General features: G+C 43.7%; 1 protein-coding gene across 1 annotated transcript in view; it reads right to left on the bottom strand.

Annotated features, from left to right (window-relative positions):
* The window catches only part of atp2a1 (ATPase sarcoplasmic/endoplasmic reticulum Ca2+ transporting 1), a 30,558-nt gene that overhangs the window by 1,603 nt on the left and 12,560 nt on the right, over nucleotides 1-16,395 (bottom strand). The window contains exons 10-24 of the mRNA XM_090192976.1: nucleotides 15,930-16,071; nucleotides 15,272-15,438; nucleotides 11,619-11,707; nucleotides 11,411-11,513; nucleotides 10,873-11,004; nucleotides 10,482-10,607; nucleotides 10,094-10,312; nucleotides 9,795-9,906; nucleotides 9,348-9,571; nucleotides 8,933-9,153; nucleotides 8,451-8,653; nucleotides 5,249-5,334; nucleotides 4,224-4,357; nucleotides 3,358-3,475; nucleotides 2,670-2,787 (exon numbers count right to left, since the gene is read on the bottom strand). Coding sequence (XP_090049102.1) covers nucleotides 2,670-2,787; nucleotides 3,358-3,475; nucleotides 4,224-4,357; nucleotides 5,249-5,334; nucleotides 8,451-8,653; nucleotides 8,933-9,153; nucleotides 9,348-9,571; nucleotides 9,795-9,906; nucleotides 10,094-10,312; nucleotides 10,482-10,607; nucleotides 10,873-11,004; nucleotides 11,411-11,513; nucleotides 11,619-11,707; nucleotides 15,272-15,438; nucleotides 15,930-16,071 — 2,194 coding nt within the window. The remainder of the gene's footprint in view (nucleotides 1-2,669; nucleotides 2,788-3,357; nucleotides 3,476-4,223; nucleotides 4,358-5,248; nucleotides 5,335-8,450; nucleotides 8,654-8,932; nucleotides 9,154-9,347; nucleotides 9,572-9,794; nucleotides 9,907-10,093; nucleotides 10,313-10,481; nucleotides 10,608-10,872; nucleotides 11,005-11,410; nucleotides 11,514-11,618; nucleotides 11,708-15,271; nucleotides 15,439-15,929; nucleotides 16,072-16,395) is intronic.

Genomic DNA, 16,395 nt, shown 5'->3' with positions numbered 1-16,395 from the left:
ATCCAGTAAAATACTACTTGAGTATTTGGTTTTAAATATACTTAAGTATCAAAAGTAAATGTATAAATTATTTATAATTCCTTAAGCAATCCAGGCTGCATAATTTTCTAGTAAAAAATGTTTTTTTACGGATAGCCAGGGGCATGCTACCAACAAAAAAAACTACTTAAGTAGTACTTTAAAGTATTTTTTACATCACTGCTACAGTACACATTATTCCAGGTTTTTCGGACGGCCCACCATCAAAGCTAGTTAAGGAAAATTATGCCTTTGCAGCATGAATGGAGGATGCTTTATGGACGAGCCGGCCCATAGGGGACACAAATGTATTACTGACTGGGCACATCAAATCTTAAAAAATAGTACAGATTAAGTGGCTACTATCGGCTGCCGAGGCTAAGCCAAAGCGCATCGGAGTATAATTCTATTGACGGGTAGCGCAAGTGTGGTGTGCACATTTGATATTCTTTGCTAGTTAGCGAGTTAGCCCAGTTATAGGTAAGTAGTGGTGTTACAAAGCCTCATGGCAGCAACCAGGTTTTCCCTCTACTCTGGCCTTGCTCCTGTCTAATTACCACACCTGTTCCCACTGAACTAATTGACATTTCTGCACTATTTAAGCTGCAGTTGTGCTGGTGATTTTAAATCGGGTGGCCATCTTGCTTTTGTTCTTTCTTTGTTGTGCGTGACTGACAAAAAAACACAACTCCAAAACCGCCAAACAACCCAGTGTGCTTTGTGTGTGCAATAAACTCAAGTATTGGATTCCTGCTCCTCATTCCTCTAACATCCTGACTAATATACAACAGCGGTAGCAACAGTCTTAAACCTAATTTACAGTCCACCCTAGAGCCTTGTCTTCAATTGGTCAGCAATGGGGTGTTACTGCTTCCTACAAGAGCATCATGTAAAAACGTTTTTTAAAAGACTGCATTGAACACCCCATATAGGCTACTGTAGGCTATATCATAGAAATCAAAATTGAGAAAATGTTATGGGATTTCCAAAATTGGTTTTGTTTGTAGGCCACTGATAGACATTATGCTCAAATAGCCACGATATCCTATTGGCTGCTGTCTAAAATTGTAAGGGTACAGCCTCAGTGTTCACTGTAAACAATGCGCCGGAAGTTCTCACAACATTCAAGTTTCCACTCGCAAGACCTGAAATTTGCCCAGGGCCCAAAATAGAGGGAACATTTCTGTGGATATTACAGGATATTATTACAAGGAATAATATACACTGCTCCAAAAAATAAAGGGAACACTTATACAACACAATGTAACTCCAAGTCAATCACACTTCTGTGAAATCAAACTGTCCACTTAGGAAGCAACACTGATTGACAATACATTTCACATGCTGTTGTGCAAATGGAATAGACAACAGGTGGAACTTATAGGCAATTAGCAAGACACCTCCAATAAAGGAGTGGTTCTGCAGGTGATAACCACAGACCACTTCTCAGTTCCTATGCTTCCTGGCTGATGTTTTGGTCACTTTTGAATGCTGGCGGTGCTTTCACTCTAGTGGTAGCATGAGACGGAGTCTACAACCCACACAGGTGGCTCAGGTAGTGCAGCTCATCCAGGATGGTACATCAATGCGAGCTGTGGCAAGAAGGTTTGCTGTGTCTGTCAGCGTAGTGTCCAGAGCATGGAGGCGCTACCAGGAGACAGGCCAGTACATCAGGAGACGTGGAGGAGGCCGTAGGAGGGCAACAACCCAGCAGCAGGACCGCTACCTCCGCCTTTGTGCAAGGAGGAGCAGGAGGAGCACTGCGAGAGCCCTGCGAAATGACCTCCAGCAGGCCACATGTGCATGTGTCTGCTCAAACGGTCAGAAACAGACTCCATGAGGGTGGTATGAGGGCCCGACGTCCACAGGTGGGGGTTGTTCTTACAGCCCAACACCGTGCAGGACGTTTGGCATTTGCCAGAGAACACCAAGATTGGCAAATTCGCCACTGGCGCCCTGTGCTCTTCACAGATGAAAGCAGGTTCACACTGAGCACATGTGGCAGTCTGGAGACACCGTGGAGAACGTTCTGCTGCCTGCAACATCCTCCAGCCATGACCTGTTTGGCGGCGGGTCAGTCATGGTGTGGGGTGGCATTTCTTTGGGGAGCCGCACAGCCCTCCATGTGCTCGCCAGAGTTAGCCTGACTGTCATTAGGTACCGAGATGAGATCCTCAGACCCCTTGTGAGACCATATGCTGGTGTGGTTGGCCCTGGGTTCCTCCTAATGCAAGACAATGCTAGACCATGTGGCTGGAGTGTGTCAGCAGTTCCTGCAAGAGGAAGGCATTGATGCTATGGACTGGCCCGCCCGTTTCCCAGATCTGAATCCAATTGAGCACATCTGGGACATCATGTCTCGCTCCACATACTGTCCAGGAGTTGGCAGATGCTCTAGTCCAGGTCTGGGAGGAGATCCCGCAGGAGACCATCCGCCACCTCATCAGGAGCATGCCCAGGCGTTGTAGGGAGGTCATACAGGCACGTGGAGGCCACACACACTACTGAGCCTCATTTTGACTTGTTTTAAGGACATTACATCAAAGTTGGATCAGCCTGTAGTGTGATTGTCCACTTTCATTTTGAGTGTGACTCCCTTTATTTTTTTGAGCAGTGTAGATTTAATCGATAACAGATGTGTGTGTACTTACCCTCCAGGTAATTGCGGGCCACAAACTTGAGGACCTCGTCAATGAGGATGACAGGGAAAGAGAGCTTGAGCACCACCATCCATTTCTCCACATTCAAGTGGGTCAACTTAAAGATCATCTGCAGCGGAGAGGACAGGCACATTTCAGACACGTATCACACACTACTACTTAGTTATCACATACTCTTACGGCTAGATTCAATCCGATCGGCCCTTTTATGCTATGCACCTTTTTAAAAGCAATGTTTCCGTGTTTGCGTAGACCACTCACTGTAAACGCTGCATATGTCGGCTCAATCGGGGAAATTACCTTTAAATGTAAATCACACTATAACGTCCCAGATTGAATCTAGGCCTTACTCAGTTGTCAAATACTCTTACTCAGTTATCCCTCTTAGGGCTCTTCAATCTGTATCGCTGATTCATTACAGATTATGTGATAGAAATGTTCAGGTTGAGCAGACATATGTAGCGTTTACCGTGAATCCGACGATAACGCGGGGACATTGCCTTTAAATTTCAATCATGCTCTAACGCTGAATATCACAGTAAAGGGGAGTGGATAACAATAATGTCTGTATAACAATAATGTTTGACTGGGAGAGAGAGCGAGAAGCAGACAGAAGGCGAGAAAGAGAGGCAGAAGGAGATCGAGAGAGTAAGACAAAGAGAGGTGGAGAGAGACTCACGGGCATGGGGTCGACGTAAATGATCACGAAGTGGAGTGACATGGAGAGGGACATGGCTCCAACCAGCCACAGGTTGCTCCAGGGGGGCATGCGCAGCAGGGACTGGTTCTCAGACAAGCTGGGAGGGGAAAGGGGGGGATGGGGCGGAGGGGTTACGTAATCCACGCTGGCTAAACACTGTGTGTGTGCGCGGGCGCACTGAGACATTTGGATCCTTCTTGAAATGTACATTTGATTTGTGGATCCAAATAAAGTATTTAAAATGTGTGTGTTTATACGCTGTTATCCACAGAGGTGTGTGTCCCAAGAGGTGTGCTAAAGCATGTGGGGATCTGAGATGACATGGTGAAGGATGGAGGATAATGTCTGTTCTGCACGTTTAATCTAAAGTTACTCTTCCAATGTCTTTGGGGTTACACTACACTTTCAACGTTATAGCTACTTTTGGGATTGGGCTTTCATATCATACTCTTGATACTCTGTGTTTTAGAAACACACTGTTATAGAAGTGCTATAATTTATAAACGTAAACAAAGTGTTTTATATAACTTTACTGTTCATGTTCCACCTCTAAATTGATATACTGTGTGTGTATCAAGAATTACAGTGCTAACAAACTACCAATGTTGCTAATTCTGAGGACCCAGATTAAACCTACTCCTGTCCTGCACTACAAAGCATGTCAAATGGATCATCTCCATTGAAAGTGCTGTTTTAGTCAAGGAGTAGGCTTAATCTGGGACTGGGAAACGGGCCTTTTAATGTTATGAATTGAATCTAGCATTTCTACCATGAATCTTCAAACATTGCTTTATATTGAACCAGGCAGGAACCAAAGTTGCTTTTAGCTCTATTTGCAGTCTGACCTATTGAGGGCATTGCACATCTCGATGGTGACCAACACAGACAGGGCCATTGTCATGGGCGGAGCAGCCTCAAACACCTCACAGTGGACGCCGACAAAGTCCTCGTTTTCCTCGTGGCACTGCATGAAGTGGGACTGAGGAGAAAAATCAGAAATTAGGATGGAACCATTTACTGGATTATCACAATCATTCACTGTACATTTTTGCTAAGTAAGAAGTTTAAATGTAGATCCTAGGTAGACCCTACACCTAAGATGAAAAATCTCCAAGATTGATGATGATCATGTTGAAGGTCTATGACCTTTAATGTATTTTAAATGAGGATCTCTTGATGATAATTATGGTTTTAGACCAATGACCAATGAATTTGGAACTGCAGATGTACTTTGTACGGTTTCTTAAATTAATTGGTGAAGCCAAAGACAAATATTTACATTGTGTCGAGTTTTTAAAATAAATAAAAAATACAGTGAGTATTTGATATTAGTATCTGATACAGGTGTGTTGGTGCTGGGCTGGGACAAAAGCCTGCACACCCAGTAAAGGTGGAGACCACTCCCTGTTCTACAGAGTGGTACATCCCAAATGGCACCCAATTTCCCATAGTGCACTACTTTTGACCAGAGCCCTATGGGCCCTATATAGGGAATAGGGTGCCTTTTGGGACGCAACCTCTGCTCTACTCATCGGACTACGTTTTTGTTGAATGACTCATTTAAATGTAAGTCCTAGGTAGCCCGTACCCCCCGCGATTGTATAGGAAACTTTTTTTTAAAGATATATATATTCAGATCTACGTGGAGAGCAATGAGCTAGGCCTAGGGTTCCAATTTTGGATTGGTGATGCTACCAAAGATGTTGGATTTTAAGATGAACGACTCAAGCCGTTTACCATTGTCTGCTTAAGGGGGTACCTCTCCCATAGACACCAATGAGATAGCAGTCTGCTTAGTTCATTGACTTCAATTGAAAGAAAAATGTGGGAGGTCTTGCCCTCCTCTTCCGTATCTGATGCTGCTACTCACCAGCTGATAGAAAGACACACCAGGGCCGTCCTCACTGTAGAGGAACCACCAGGCCGCAGCAGCAACGGTGGCAGCACCGACGTAGCCTGGAACACACACCACAGGAGGTCAGGTAACATTGATCTCAATTATAATTGGTCCTATTTGATTTCCTTTTTCTGTTGGAAGTATAGAGATGAGATGATGACATACTTTGTTGTTTATTTGCTTTGCATCACTTTTTAATTATCTTTTTATCTACTGTGTTCCTTTATCACGAGGATGTTCAGAAACAGTATAACATTAATTTTATTATTGCTTTGGCTTCAGTTTGTGTCCCACCACCATGCCAATAAAGCACTGCTCAATTTGAATGTGGTGTTGTAGAGAGGGGGGTGTCTACGCTGTGCGCCAGTGGAGGCTCCTCAGAGGAGGAAGGGGTGTTTTTTGTTGTTGTTGTGAAACAGTTATCCTTTTTAGATAAACTATACTAAATATACACGACACCAAATAATGGATTAAAGGTCTACAGTAGAATCAACAGTACTCTGTAGGGTAGCACCATGGTGTAGCTGTAGGACAGCTAGTTTCCGCCGTCCTCTGACATGTTTTCCACCCAATCGAAGGATCAGAGAATGAATCTAGTACTGAAAGCATAAGCTACAGCTAGCTAGCACTGCAGTGCATAAAATGTGGTGAGTAGTTAACTCCGAGAGAGAACAACAATAGCTGAACATTTTTACATTTTTGAAGCGAGAGAGAGAGAGAGAGAGCTAGCTATATTTCATTGTGTTTGTTTTCACTTAGCTAGTGAATGCAGCTAGCTAGTTTAGCCTACTCAAATACCCGGCTCAAACAGAAAGTAATGCTATGTTGAATTTCATAAAAACAAAAAATAGTGAAATGTAAAAAAAACGAGTTATCCTCTTTAGATATAAACTACTAAATATATTCACGTCACCAAATAATTGATTCAAATACACTGTTTTCAATGAAGGTCTACAATAGACTCAACAGTACTCTGTAGGGTAGCACCATGGTGTAGTTGGGGGACAGCTAGTTTCCGTCCTCTGGTTACATTGACTTCAATACAAAACCTAGGAGGCTCATGTTTCTCACCCCCTTCCATAGAATTACTTACACAGTAACTATGACAACTTCTGGAGAATGTCCTCCAACCTATCAGAGTTCCTGCTGCATGAACTGACATGTTGTCCACCCAATCAAAGCATCAGAGAATTAATCTAGTACTGAAAGCATAAACGACAGCTAACTAGCACTGCAATACATAAAGTGTGGTGAGTAGCTGACTCAAAGAGAGAGAACGACAATAGTTGAACAGTTTTGAACAAATTAATTTCTTCAAAAATTAAGGTGAAGCGAGAGAGAAAGCTAGCTATATTTCTTTGCATATTTTTTTTCACTTCCACTTACTGAGCTAGTGAATGCAGCTAATTACTTTAGCCTACTCAAACACTCGGCTCAAACAGAAAGGGATGCTATGTTAGCTAGCTAGCTTTGGGTATCCAACACTTTAACTCTTCTAAGTTAAGGTAAGCTTTTGGTTTTATAAATGTATTGCCACTGGAGCCCCCACCAGTGCAATGGCTAAACTGCTTGCTGACTGTACTGTGTGATTGTAGCGGGTTTACTAATGTGTTAGTTCTAGTAGCTATGTTGACTATGACATTAGATGATATGGTGACAACGATGTAGGTTGTGTGTAGCGGTTATGATATGAAGGCTTGGCTTGGAAAGTTTTTTTTCGCCTGGTCACAGACAACTGATGTGTTGTGCACTGAAGTCCACAAGCGAAGAGAACTGTGAAAGGAGGTCGATCACGTAGATGCGAGAAGGATATATACTACAAGAAAAGTAATCATGCTGTTTGTATGTGGCTGCTATGAAAGTGAACTGTGTTTGTGTGTGATCAGGGGTATATTCATTCTGCCGATTCTGTTAAAACGTTTCTTAAACAGAAGCAAACGTACATAAAATGGGGACAAACGTACCTGAATTTGTCCAAGAGAAACTCTCGTTTGTAACTGTTGGATTAATGATTACACCCTAGATCAGCTAGATGTAGGCAAGAGTGTGGAAGGCGGTATTGAATGTGTCACTGTCTGTCACCTTGATTACTCAAATTTCTCTCGACCTCTGCAACTACATTGTAAACTTTCATTCATAGGCTAGGATGTAGAAATCTAATGATGGGTATAGGGAAAATGTGAGTATCACGCAGTAGCCTAAACCTATCAATGTTACATTGAGCCCGGGGGAATGGAATATAAATGACAGTTATACAATATGCTGTAATAGAAATAAAGCCATGCTCATTAAAAAAAATCATCGTCCTCCCTCATCTTAAATGGCACCGACCACAACTGCTGTACGCCCAGTCGGTGAGGGTTGAAAGCTCTAAGCGTTTGACGTTGGGTCAGGGTTGTATTTAGATTCACGACTGAGCCAGGGATAGTTCAGGGTTGGAGAGTCAGACATAGCTTCATGAGATAGAATTAGGTCAGAGATGGATAGTGAGCATAGCGTCTATGTTGAACCTGGAACATGACTGTGTTCCAGTATCCACACTAGCGTACTACATAAGCCCCATGTATAACTACTGCTAACAGGTCCCATGTGGCTCAGTTGGCAGAGCATGGCGCCTTGCAACGCCAAGGTTGTGGGTTTGATTCCCACGGGGGACAGGTATGAAAAATATGTTTCTCTGGTTAGGAGCATATGCTGAATTACTCAATTTTGTTCGTTCATGTAAAAAATGTGTTATTTGACCTGATCTTGTTTGTTACACTTGGAAGATCTGACTAAAATCAGATCACAAGGAGTCTTTTAATTGTCTACACCTGTCTAAAAACGTGGGCACAATTTAGAATATGGACAAAGGCTGCATGTTAGCACCAGGTATAGACGGGGCTTTAGACACAATATCCACCATAGCATACTATTTAGAGACAACTTCCACACTATCAAACTACTTAGAATGAGGCAATGTATTGGTCATGCATTCACAGTGGTATTCTAGTGACCCCAACGGTTGTTGAAGGAACATGAGAGGAGGAAAGCATAATGGCCAGTGCATTTGTAATGGTTTTGTTTTGTATTTAGTGTTTTTGATGTGTTCCTGACTTCCCAGAATACATTTCCATGCAAATGGACAATAAAAATGCTGTCATACTATATGGTATGGTATCTTATCCTATCGTACCTCCGATGGCGAGGTATCTGAAGAACAGCCATCCAGAGATGAGGGGCTCCTTGGGGGAGCGGGGCAGCTTGCCCATGATGTCCAGGTCAGGGGGGTTGAAGCCCAGGGCAGTGGCAGGAAGACCATCAGTCACCAGGTTGACCCACAGCAGCTGGACAGGGATCAGAGCCTCGGGCAGACCCAGGGCAGCGGTCAGGAAGATACTGAGAGAGATGGAGGGATGGATGAGGAGAGCGAGGGAAAGAAAGAGAAAACAAAGAAAGGAGAAGAGTATGTTTTGACTAGAACTGTGTGTGGCAGTCATATTGATGTTCTTGCTCACGGTGGTGTCTTGACAGCCAATACAGGAGCGTGACCAAGTAGTTAGGCTGCTAATACAGTGAATCTCTGTCTTTCGTCTGGATTGGCGTTCAACCACGGTTATGTCTGTCACGATGGGGTCACGATGTGGTCACTTCAACCCATCCCCCCCGAACACTCACCAGACGACCTCACCAACGTTGGAGGAGATGAGGTAACGGATGAACTGCTTCATGTTGTTGTAAATGGCTCTGCCCTCCTCGACAGCTGCCACGATGGAAGAGAAGTTGTCATCAGCCAGGACCATCTCAGAGGCAGACTTGGCAACGGCAGTGCCAGAGCCCATGGCGATGCCGATCTCGGCCTTCTTCAGGGCGGGGGCATCGTTCACTCCATCTCCGGTCTGGTGGAGGAAGCGAGAAAGAAGGAAGAAAAGAGAAGGTAGAGAAGGAGGACGACTGTTAGTGATGTGTTCTGTTATGATGTGAATCGTATTTCCACACATATTCTGTTTTTTTGTGTAAATTGGATGGTTGTACAATAAGCTTTTGAGTTTTGAATAGGAGTGTCTCCTCTGTTCCTGTTCCCTCCTCTCACCATGGCGGTGATCTCGTCGAAGCCTTGCAGGAACTCAACGATCTTGGACTTGTGAGAGGGCTCAACGCGGGCATAGCAGCAGGCCTTGCGGACGGCTTTTTTTTGCTCGTGGAGGGGCAGATCGTCAAACTCACGGCCAGTGAAGGCTCGGCCAGTAGTGTCCTCATCCTCGGTGAAGATGCCAATACGACGGCAGATAGCCACGGCGGTTCCCTTGTTGTCACCTGGGAGGGAGGGAGAGAGAGAGTGAAGTATTGTATTGTTTGTTTTTTTCTCAATTTATTTCAGTCCTCTCTGAGACCACCAGAGTGAAATATAACGGAGGAAAGACAACCAACAGAGAAGAGGTAGATGGATGGAAACAGTGGGAGTGATAAAGGTTTTCCAGAAATCCTGGTTAGAGGATTCTTGGAAATACAACAGATTTTAGCAGTCCAGCATACTGACCAGTAATCATGATGACGCGGATGCCAGCAGCCCTGCACAGCTCGATAGCTCCAATGACCTCCTTACGAGGGGGGTCAAGCATGCCCACGCAGCCCACGAAGGTAAGGTCAGTCTGAGGACCACAGACAGAGAGAGAGAGAGAGAGAGAGAGGAGACGTAGGGTAAGTGCTTCGGATGAATTTAGAAATTCCAGGAGTACTGTTTGTATTTACCTAGTAACTCAGGAACCCCTTTCTTTACCTAGAAATTAATACAGTAGGTACTTAAACCCCCCCCCCCCCCCTTCTCTCCTTTCTCACCTCGTAGTCGCCGAACTTGGTGGCGTCTTCGAGGTTCATCTCTTCCATGCGGAGGGGTGTGTCGCGGGTGGCCAGTGCCAGGCAACGCAGGGTGTCACGGCCGGTACCCCACTCCTTGATCACAGCCATGATCTTGTTCTTGACAGGCTCGGACAGGGGCACGCGGGTAGTGCCAACGCGCACATATGCACACCTCTCAATAACACCCTCGGGAGCGCCCTAGGGAGAGGGTGATGGAGGGAGAGAGAGAGCGGTCAGGACTCAAGGAGCATTTAGGAACTTCATAAACAATCACTGCAAGATTGCTATAGAGATTATTGATATGACAACGTCACCGGGACCTTTACTCTGAGCATTTCCATGGAGACTGTTGACGGTGTTCTCTCACCTTGACGAACATCTTGTTGCCGACAGCGGCCTTAGAGGACTTGGCTGGGGAGCAGAACACTGACATGGACTTCCTGTCTCTGGAGAACTCCAGGGTGAACTCCTTCTTCATCAGCTGCTTGATCACCTGGGAGAGAGACGGAGAGGACATGGGTTAGAGAGGGAGGGAGGAGAGGGTTTAGAAATGAAGGCAGGCGTTAGAGAGGGAGAAATGGGAGGTAGGCTGGAGAGGGGAGGGAGGGAGGAACGAGAGGGATGAGATGGGGAGTAGGGGAAGAGGGGAGCCAGATGGAAAAGAGGGAGGTGAGAGAGGGTGGACTGGAGAGAGGGCAGAAAGGGGGAGGAAAGGAGGGGTAGAGGAAAGGTGGAGGGAGGGAGGAAGGAAGACTTACAGAACAACAGGCGTTGGCTCTGTCGGGCTTGGACAGGCCACGCACTTCAGTGTTGAACACGTTCATCTTCTCAACCAGGCAGCACAGAGCGGTCTCAGTGGCCTCGCCCACCTTCTCATAGATACCCTTAGACTGCACGAGAGAGGGAGAGGAGAAAGACACTATCAAATCTGGGCTAGACTAATACACATATCAGATCTGGGCTAGACTAATACACATATCAGATCTGGGCTAGACTAATACACATATCAGATCTGGGCTAGACTAATACACATATCAGATCTGGGCTAGACTAATACACATATCAGATCTGGGCTAGACTAATACACATATCAGATCTGGGCTAGACTAATACACATATCAGATCTGGGCTAGACTAATACACATATCAGATCTGGGCTAGACTAATACACATATCAGATCCATAAAATAACAGCTACACATATACAGATACTGAGTGCTGACAAAGTACCACGCACACACACGCACGCACCCAAACTCACAAACACACACACACAGATAGAAAGCTTCTCCTTACATCATTGTAGTCCAGAGAGGAGTCATTGCACAGAGCACAGATGGTGGACAGCTCCACCAAGCCATCATACTGGCCACACTTCACTAACGCACCGTTCTTAGTACTGAGAGAGAGATGGAGAAGACAGTAAGCAGGTGTGTGTGTGTGTGTGTGTGTGTGTGTGTGTGTGTGTGTGCGTGCGTGTGTGTGCATGTCCAGCTATACTCACACTTCTCCCTCGGGGGTGTACTTGGAACCGGAGATGTCGAAAGAACCCAGAGAAACGCTGTCTCCCTCCACTTTGTCAATGATGAACATCTGGAACCACACCACAAAGACACAACACACACTATTTAACTATGCACTTTAAAAAAGCCAACTGATCAAATTTCTTAATCAGCGTTATTTTGTGAGTTGGGTGGACTTTAGAAGGACAATAAATTGATCTAATGTGTGTGTGAGTAATTTTTGGAGTAAAATGACAAATTAATGTTTACCTTAGGGAGGCAACAATGTATGTTGGGTCTGCTGCAGTATGTGCCAAATGTTGAGCATACTCACAATCCTATTGCAGTTGGCTGCCTTACAATTGTACGTTGAATCAACAGACTATAATTGAGGTGAGCTGAATTTAAACAAGCTTGATGAGTAAAATTACAAAATGTATGTTTGCTCAAAACCACTGAAAACGAGAGCCATCATTATCCTATTTTCCAGCATGCTTTATTGCAGTTTGACTTTTTCAATACCCGTGTTTTTGCTTTCATCAAATATTCATACCCCTTGACTTATTCCACCTTTTGTTGTTACAGCCTGAATTCAAAATGGATAAAATAGATTTATTTTCTACACAGAATACCCCATAATGACAAAGTGAAAACATGTTTGTAGACATTTTTGTTGTCGTCAATTTCGCACTATAGCAATTTCCAGCCCTAACGCCAGATTCTGACATCAGCTCACTTTACGTTGTAGTGGGAGGGGTGGCCATATTTGAGGTGTGTCCTTAAAAACACGAGCAAAAGTGACAATTTCATGCAGTGCTAATGGGAAGTTTTAAGACTCACAAAAAGCAGGTCTTTGCAGTTGATAATTGCATGGATTTTGAGAGCAGAAGTGCAGCCTATCCAGCCGTGATGCACAGTGAGTGCGCACAGTGAGTGCCCGTGGAAGAGAGATGTGATTTTATGCCGCTGAATCTAGTATTTAGAAACATAAACTATTGGTTTCTCTCCATTTCGTTTAAATAAGAACCAAGCATAGCCTACCCTTCCCTTAATCAAGGCTGGTTAAGCACCATCACATAGGTGCATCTTTTTAGCCTGGTCATTAGCCAACTAGCCTATGAATAAGTTAGTTTTAAATGGTATACTGAGCATGCTTTGAAATATTTTAGAGGTTTCTGCCCTAATACTTTTTTCATTAGCTATTCAAAATTCACATACCTACATACTTCATTTCGCTTGTTTGAGTAGGCTATCCATCCCCATTTTCAAAGAGCGCTCCTCACCCAAATAACGTTACCAAAGACACCCGTGCTCCTTCAAACTATTCAAACCTCCTATAATGCCATATCAATGCTGTATTTTTTTCAGAATCTGACCTAGGACATAGGCAACGATACAATTGACAGGAGTCTAGTTTGTATATAGACGTGCGAATGTTACGCCTAAAATAATTTAGGCGTACCTGTGCAAACATGCCAAGGCATGAGATACGCAATTTATGATATCAAGCTTCTGACCCGATCCTTTAAAAAAATATTGTTGTTGCTTAAAAAAGCAGGTTGATTGTGTTTCGTTTAATTTGATTGAAAAATAAACTTATTTGAAATATTCACATCCATGGGTTTATGGTGATGAAGTAAACTGCTACATGGCTCAAATGCAATGCAAATTTCATCTGCTATTTCCGGGGGTGCAAATATGATCTGTAGATGGTTCCATAATGTTTATAAACATTACATTTGCCAGTAGTATATTGGTGTGGACATTTCCCCTTTCTCTTTATATTTGATATTTATCCAGCACCTGTGAAAAGTTTGAATGTGCATAAAACCCTCCATAGTCTAAGATGTATGTATTATGCCCACAAGGAGCAGTTATGGTGCCTGTAACTGTATTTAGACAGAGACTATTTAAAATAAATTGCCGTTTCGTTTTTATAAGAATTTGATAAAAAATGATACACTGTCTTTTTAGGCCTTATCAATAGCCTAGTGAATTTAATCTAGTTTATGACTACGAAAGGCCTGTCCATGTCCAGACTGAATTTATGGTAGGCCTGGAGCCCCTATAGCAGTGCAAATGCTATAGCCTATTTAACAATGTATTTCCATACTAAAGCAATGCAATGCTTATATAAACAGTTCGACTGCAAACATGTTCAACATGTATTGCAAATATGGGGCAGGCTATTTAACAACATAGGTGATAATGGAGTAACATTCGGATTGGAGTTGATAACAACGCAATCCACAAAAGACTGTAAATACACAACTTGAAGCAACCACATATTTAGCCATGGATCACGTTCTGATTGGCCAGCAAGCCTTGACACACCAACAACTGGTTTATTTATCAAAACGCACCACCGCCAGCAACTGTGCCTATAATTATGCTGGTGAAAATAGCACACATATTTTTTGACACACCCCTGAAACTATAGTGCTACTGTCAGTGCCTAGATTTACCGCTGCGTTAGGTTTGTTGAAATAGAGCCCATCAACTCCATTTATTGTATTTTAAATTCAGGCTGTAACACAACAAAAATGTGGAAACAATCAAGGGGTCTGAACACTTTCTTAAGGCACTTATTGGTTGATTACATTGGTTGATTGGCTGATTACACAAATAACGTACACTGAGTGTACAAAACATGAGAAACACCTTAATAATGTTTAGTTGCACCCCCTTTTGCCCTCAGAACAGCCTAAATGTATTGGGGCATGGACTACAAGGTGTCGAAAGCGTTCAACAGGGATGCAGGCCCATGTTGACTCCATTGCTTCCCACAGTTGTGTCAAGTTGGCTGTACAGTATGTCCTTTGGGTGGTGGATCATGCTTGATGCACAGGGAAACTGTTGAGCGTGAAAAAAACAGCAGCGTTGCAGTTCTTGACACACTCAAACCGGTGCGCCTGGCACCTACTACCATACCCCGTTCAAAGGCACTACAATCTTTAGTCTTGCCCATTCACCCTCTGAATGGCTACACATACACAATCCATGTCTCGATTGACTCAAGGCTTAAAAATCCTTCTAAAACCTTTTTACTCCCCTTCATCTACACTGATTGAAGTGGATTTAACAGGTGACATCGATAAGGGATCATAGCTTTCATACTGGATTCACCTGGTCAGTGTTCCTAATGTTTTTCAGAAACTAATCCAATCTGTTAGTAGTTGGACGTTTTGCACCCGTTAGTTACTGAGCTGTCTGTTCCAGTGTATATGATTTAGGTAGTCTCATTAATCAGTCTTCCCTTCCCCGGCAGTCATTCTCAATGCAGGCTGCAGGTGAATAAAAGTTCAAATTGCTGGATATCCTCACTTTGGACTCCAATAGGAATTACACATCACTTTGCAAGTCAGCATTGAGGTTTGAATCAATGTAAAATTGTAAGGCAACCAGCTGCAATAGGATTGTGTGTTTCCTCAACATTTGATCAACAAATTACACGTTTTTTTTTTACAGTGTGTTGGATCTCTGATGTGTGTGTGTGTGTGTGTGTGTGTGTGTGTGTTAGAACGCACAGCACACATGTGCATTTGTGTTTGTACGACGTGTGTGTGTGTTTGTACGGCGTGTGTGTGTGTTTGTACGGTGTGTGTGTGTTTGTGCGGCGTGTGTGTGTGTTTGTGCGGCATGTGTGTGTACCTACCTTGGTGACACACATCTGGTTAGTGGTGAGGGTGCCAGTCTTGTCGGAGCAGATGACGGAGGTGCAGCCCAGGGTCTCCACAGAGGGCAGGGAGCGGACGATGGCGTTCTTCTTGGCCATACGGCGGGTACCCAGAGCCAGGCAGGTGGTGATCACAGCGGGCAGACCTGGGAGGGAGAGAGAGGGGGGAGAAGGGGGACAGATGGTAGAGAGTGAGGGGAAAAGAGTGTTATTAGTTATACAGTAAACCATGTTCTTGTGAATTGAAACCTCTCTTGAGACCTGAAGACATGCATTTTACCTTTACCTCCCTTCTCACCTCATTTGCTCACATTGTATATAGACTTGTTTATACTTTATTATTGACTGTATGTTTGTTTTACTCCATGTGTAACTCTGTGTTGTTGTATCTGTCGAACTGCTTTGCTTTATCTTGGCCAGGTCGCAATTGTAAATGAGAACTTGTTCTCAACTTGCCTACCTGGTTAAATAAAGGTAAAATAAATAAAAAAATAAATACATTTGTTTTGCTACATAGGCTTTAGCCCAGGTTAACACAGTCTTGAGGGTGATTGGTTGATTGACTTGTGTCCACTTTACTTTGACCCATCTAGACTTTTTAGATTAGATTAGTGCTAGTCCAGTATCAGTTGCTCACCCTCAGGAATGGCAGCCACAGCCAGGGCCACAGCGATCTTGAAGTAGTAGACGGCCCCGCGGATCCAGGAGCCTCCATGGACAGGGTCATTGAAGTGGCCAATGTTGATCATCCACACGGCAACACAGATCAGGGAGATGACCTGTTATGGAATAGACAACCACAGGTTGTCAGATAAACCCTGGTTTAAAAATATATATAATACAATTGTAATCATTGCACTATTGGTTTCCTTACATTCTAAGTCTATGGACAAGGTATGACTTTTGCAATGTCATTTTGTAATTTGGGTGAAATATCCCTTTAAGATGTATCAAATCAAAACGGGTAAAAATTGGCTACTTGACCATTTTAAGGCCGTGGGGAAACTCATCTTGTCAAGTTGCAACAACTAAAGGGTAGTGTAGTAGAATTGTAGTAGTAGTAGTGTAGCTGTAGTAGTAGTAATAGTAGTGTAGCAGCAGTA

This window comes from Oncorhynchus mykiss, chromosome 12, assembly GCF_057628025.1.
Source record: "Oncorhynchus mykiss isolate SJ-2025 chromosome 12, ASM5762802v1, whole genome shotgun sequence".
Lineage (NCBI taxonomy): Eukaryota > Metazoa > Chordata > Actinopteri > Salmoniformes > Salmonidae > Oncorhynchus > Oncorhynchus mykiss.
This window is presented reverse-complemented; position numbering and strand designations above follow the sequence as displayed.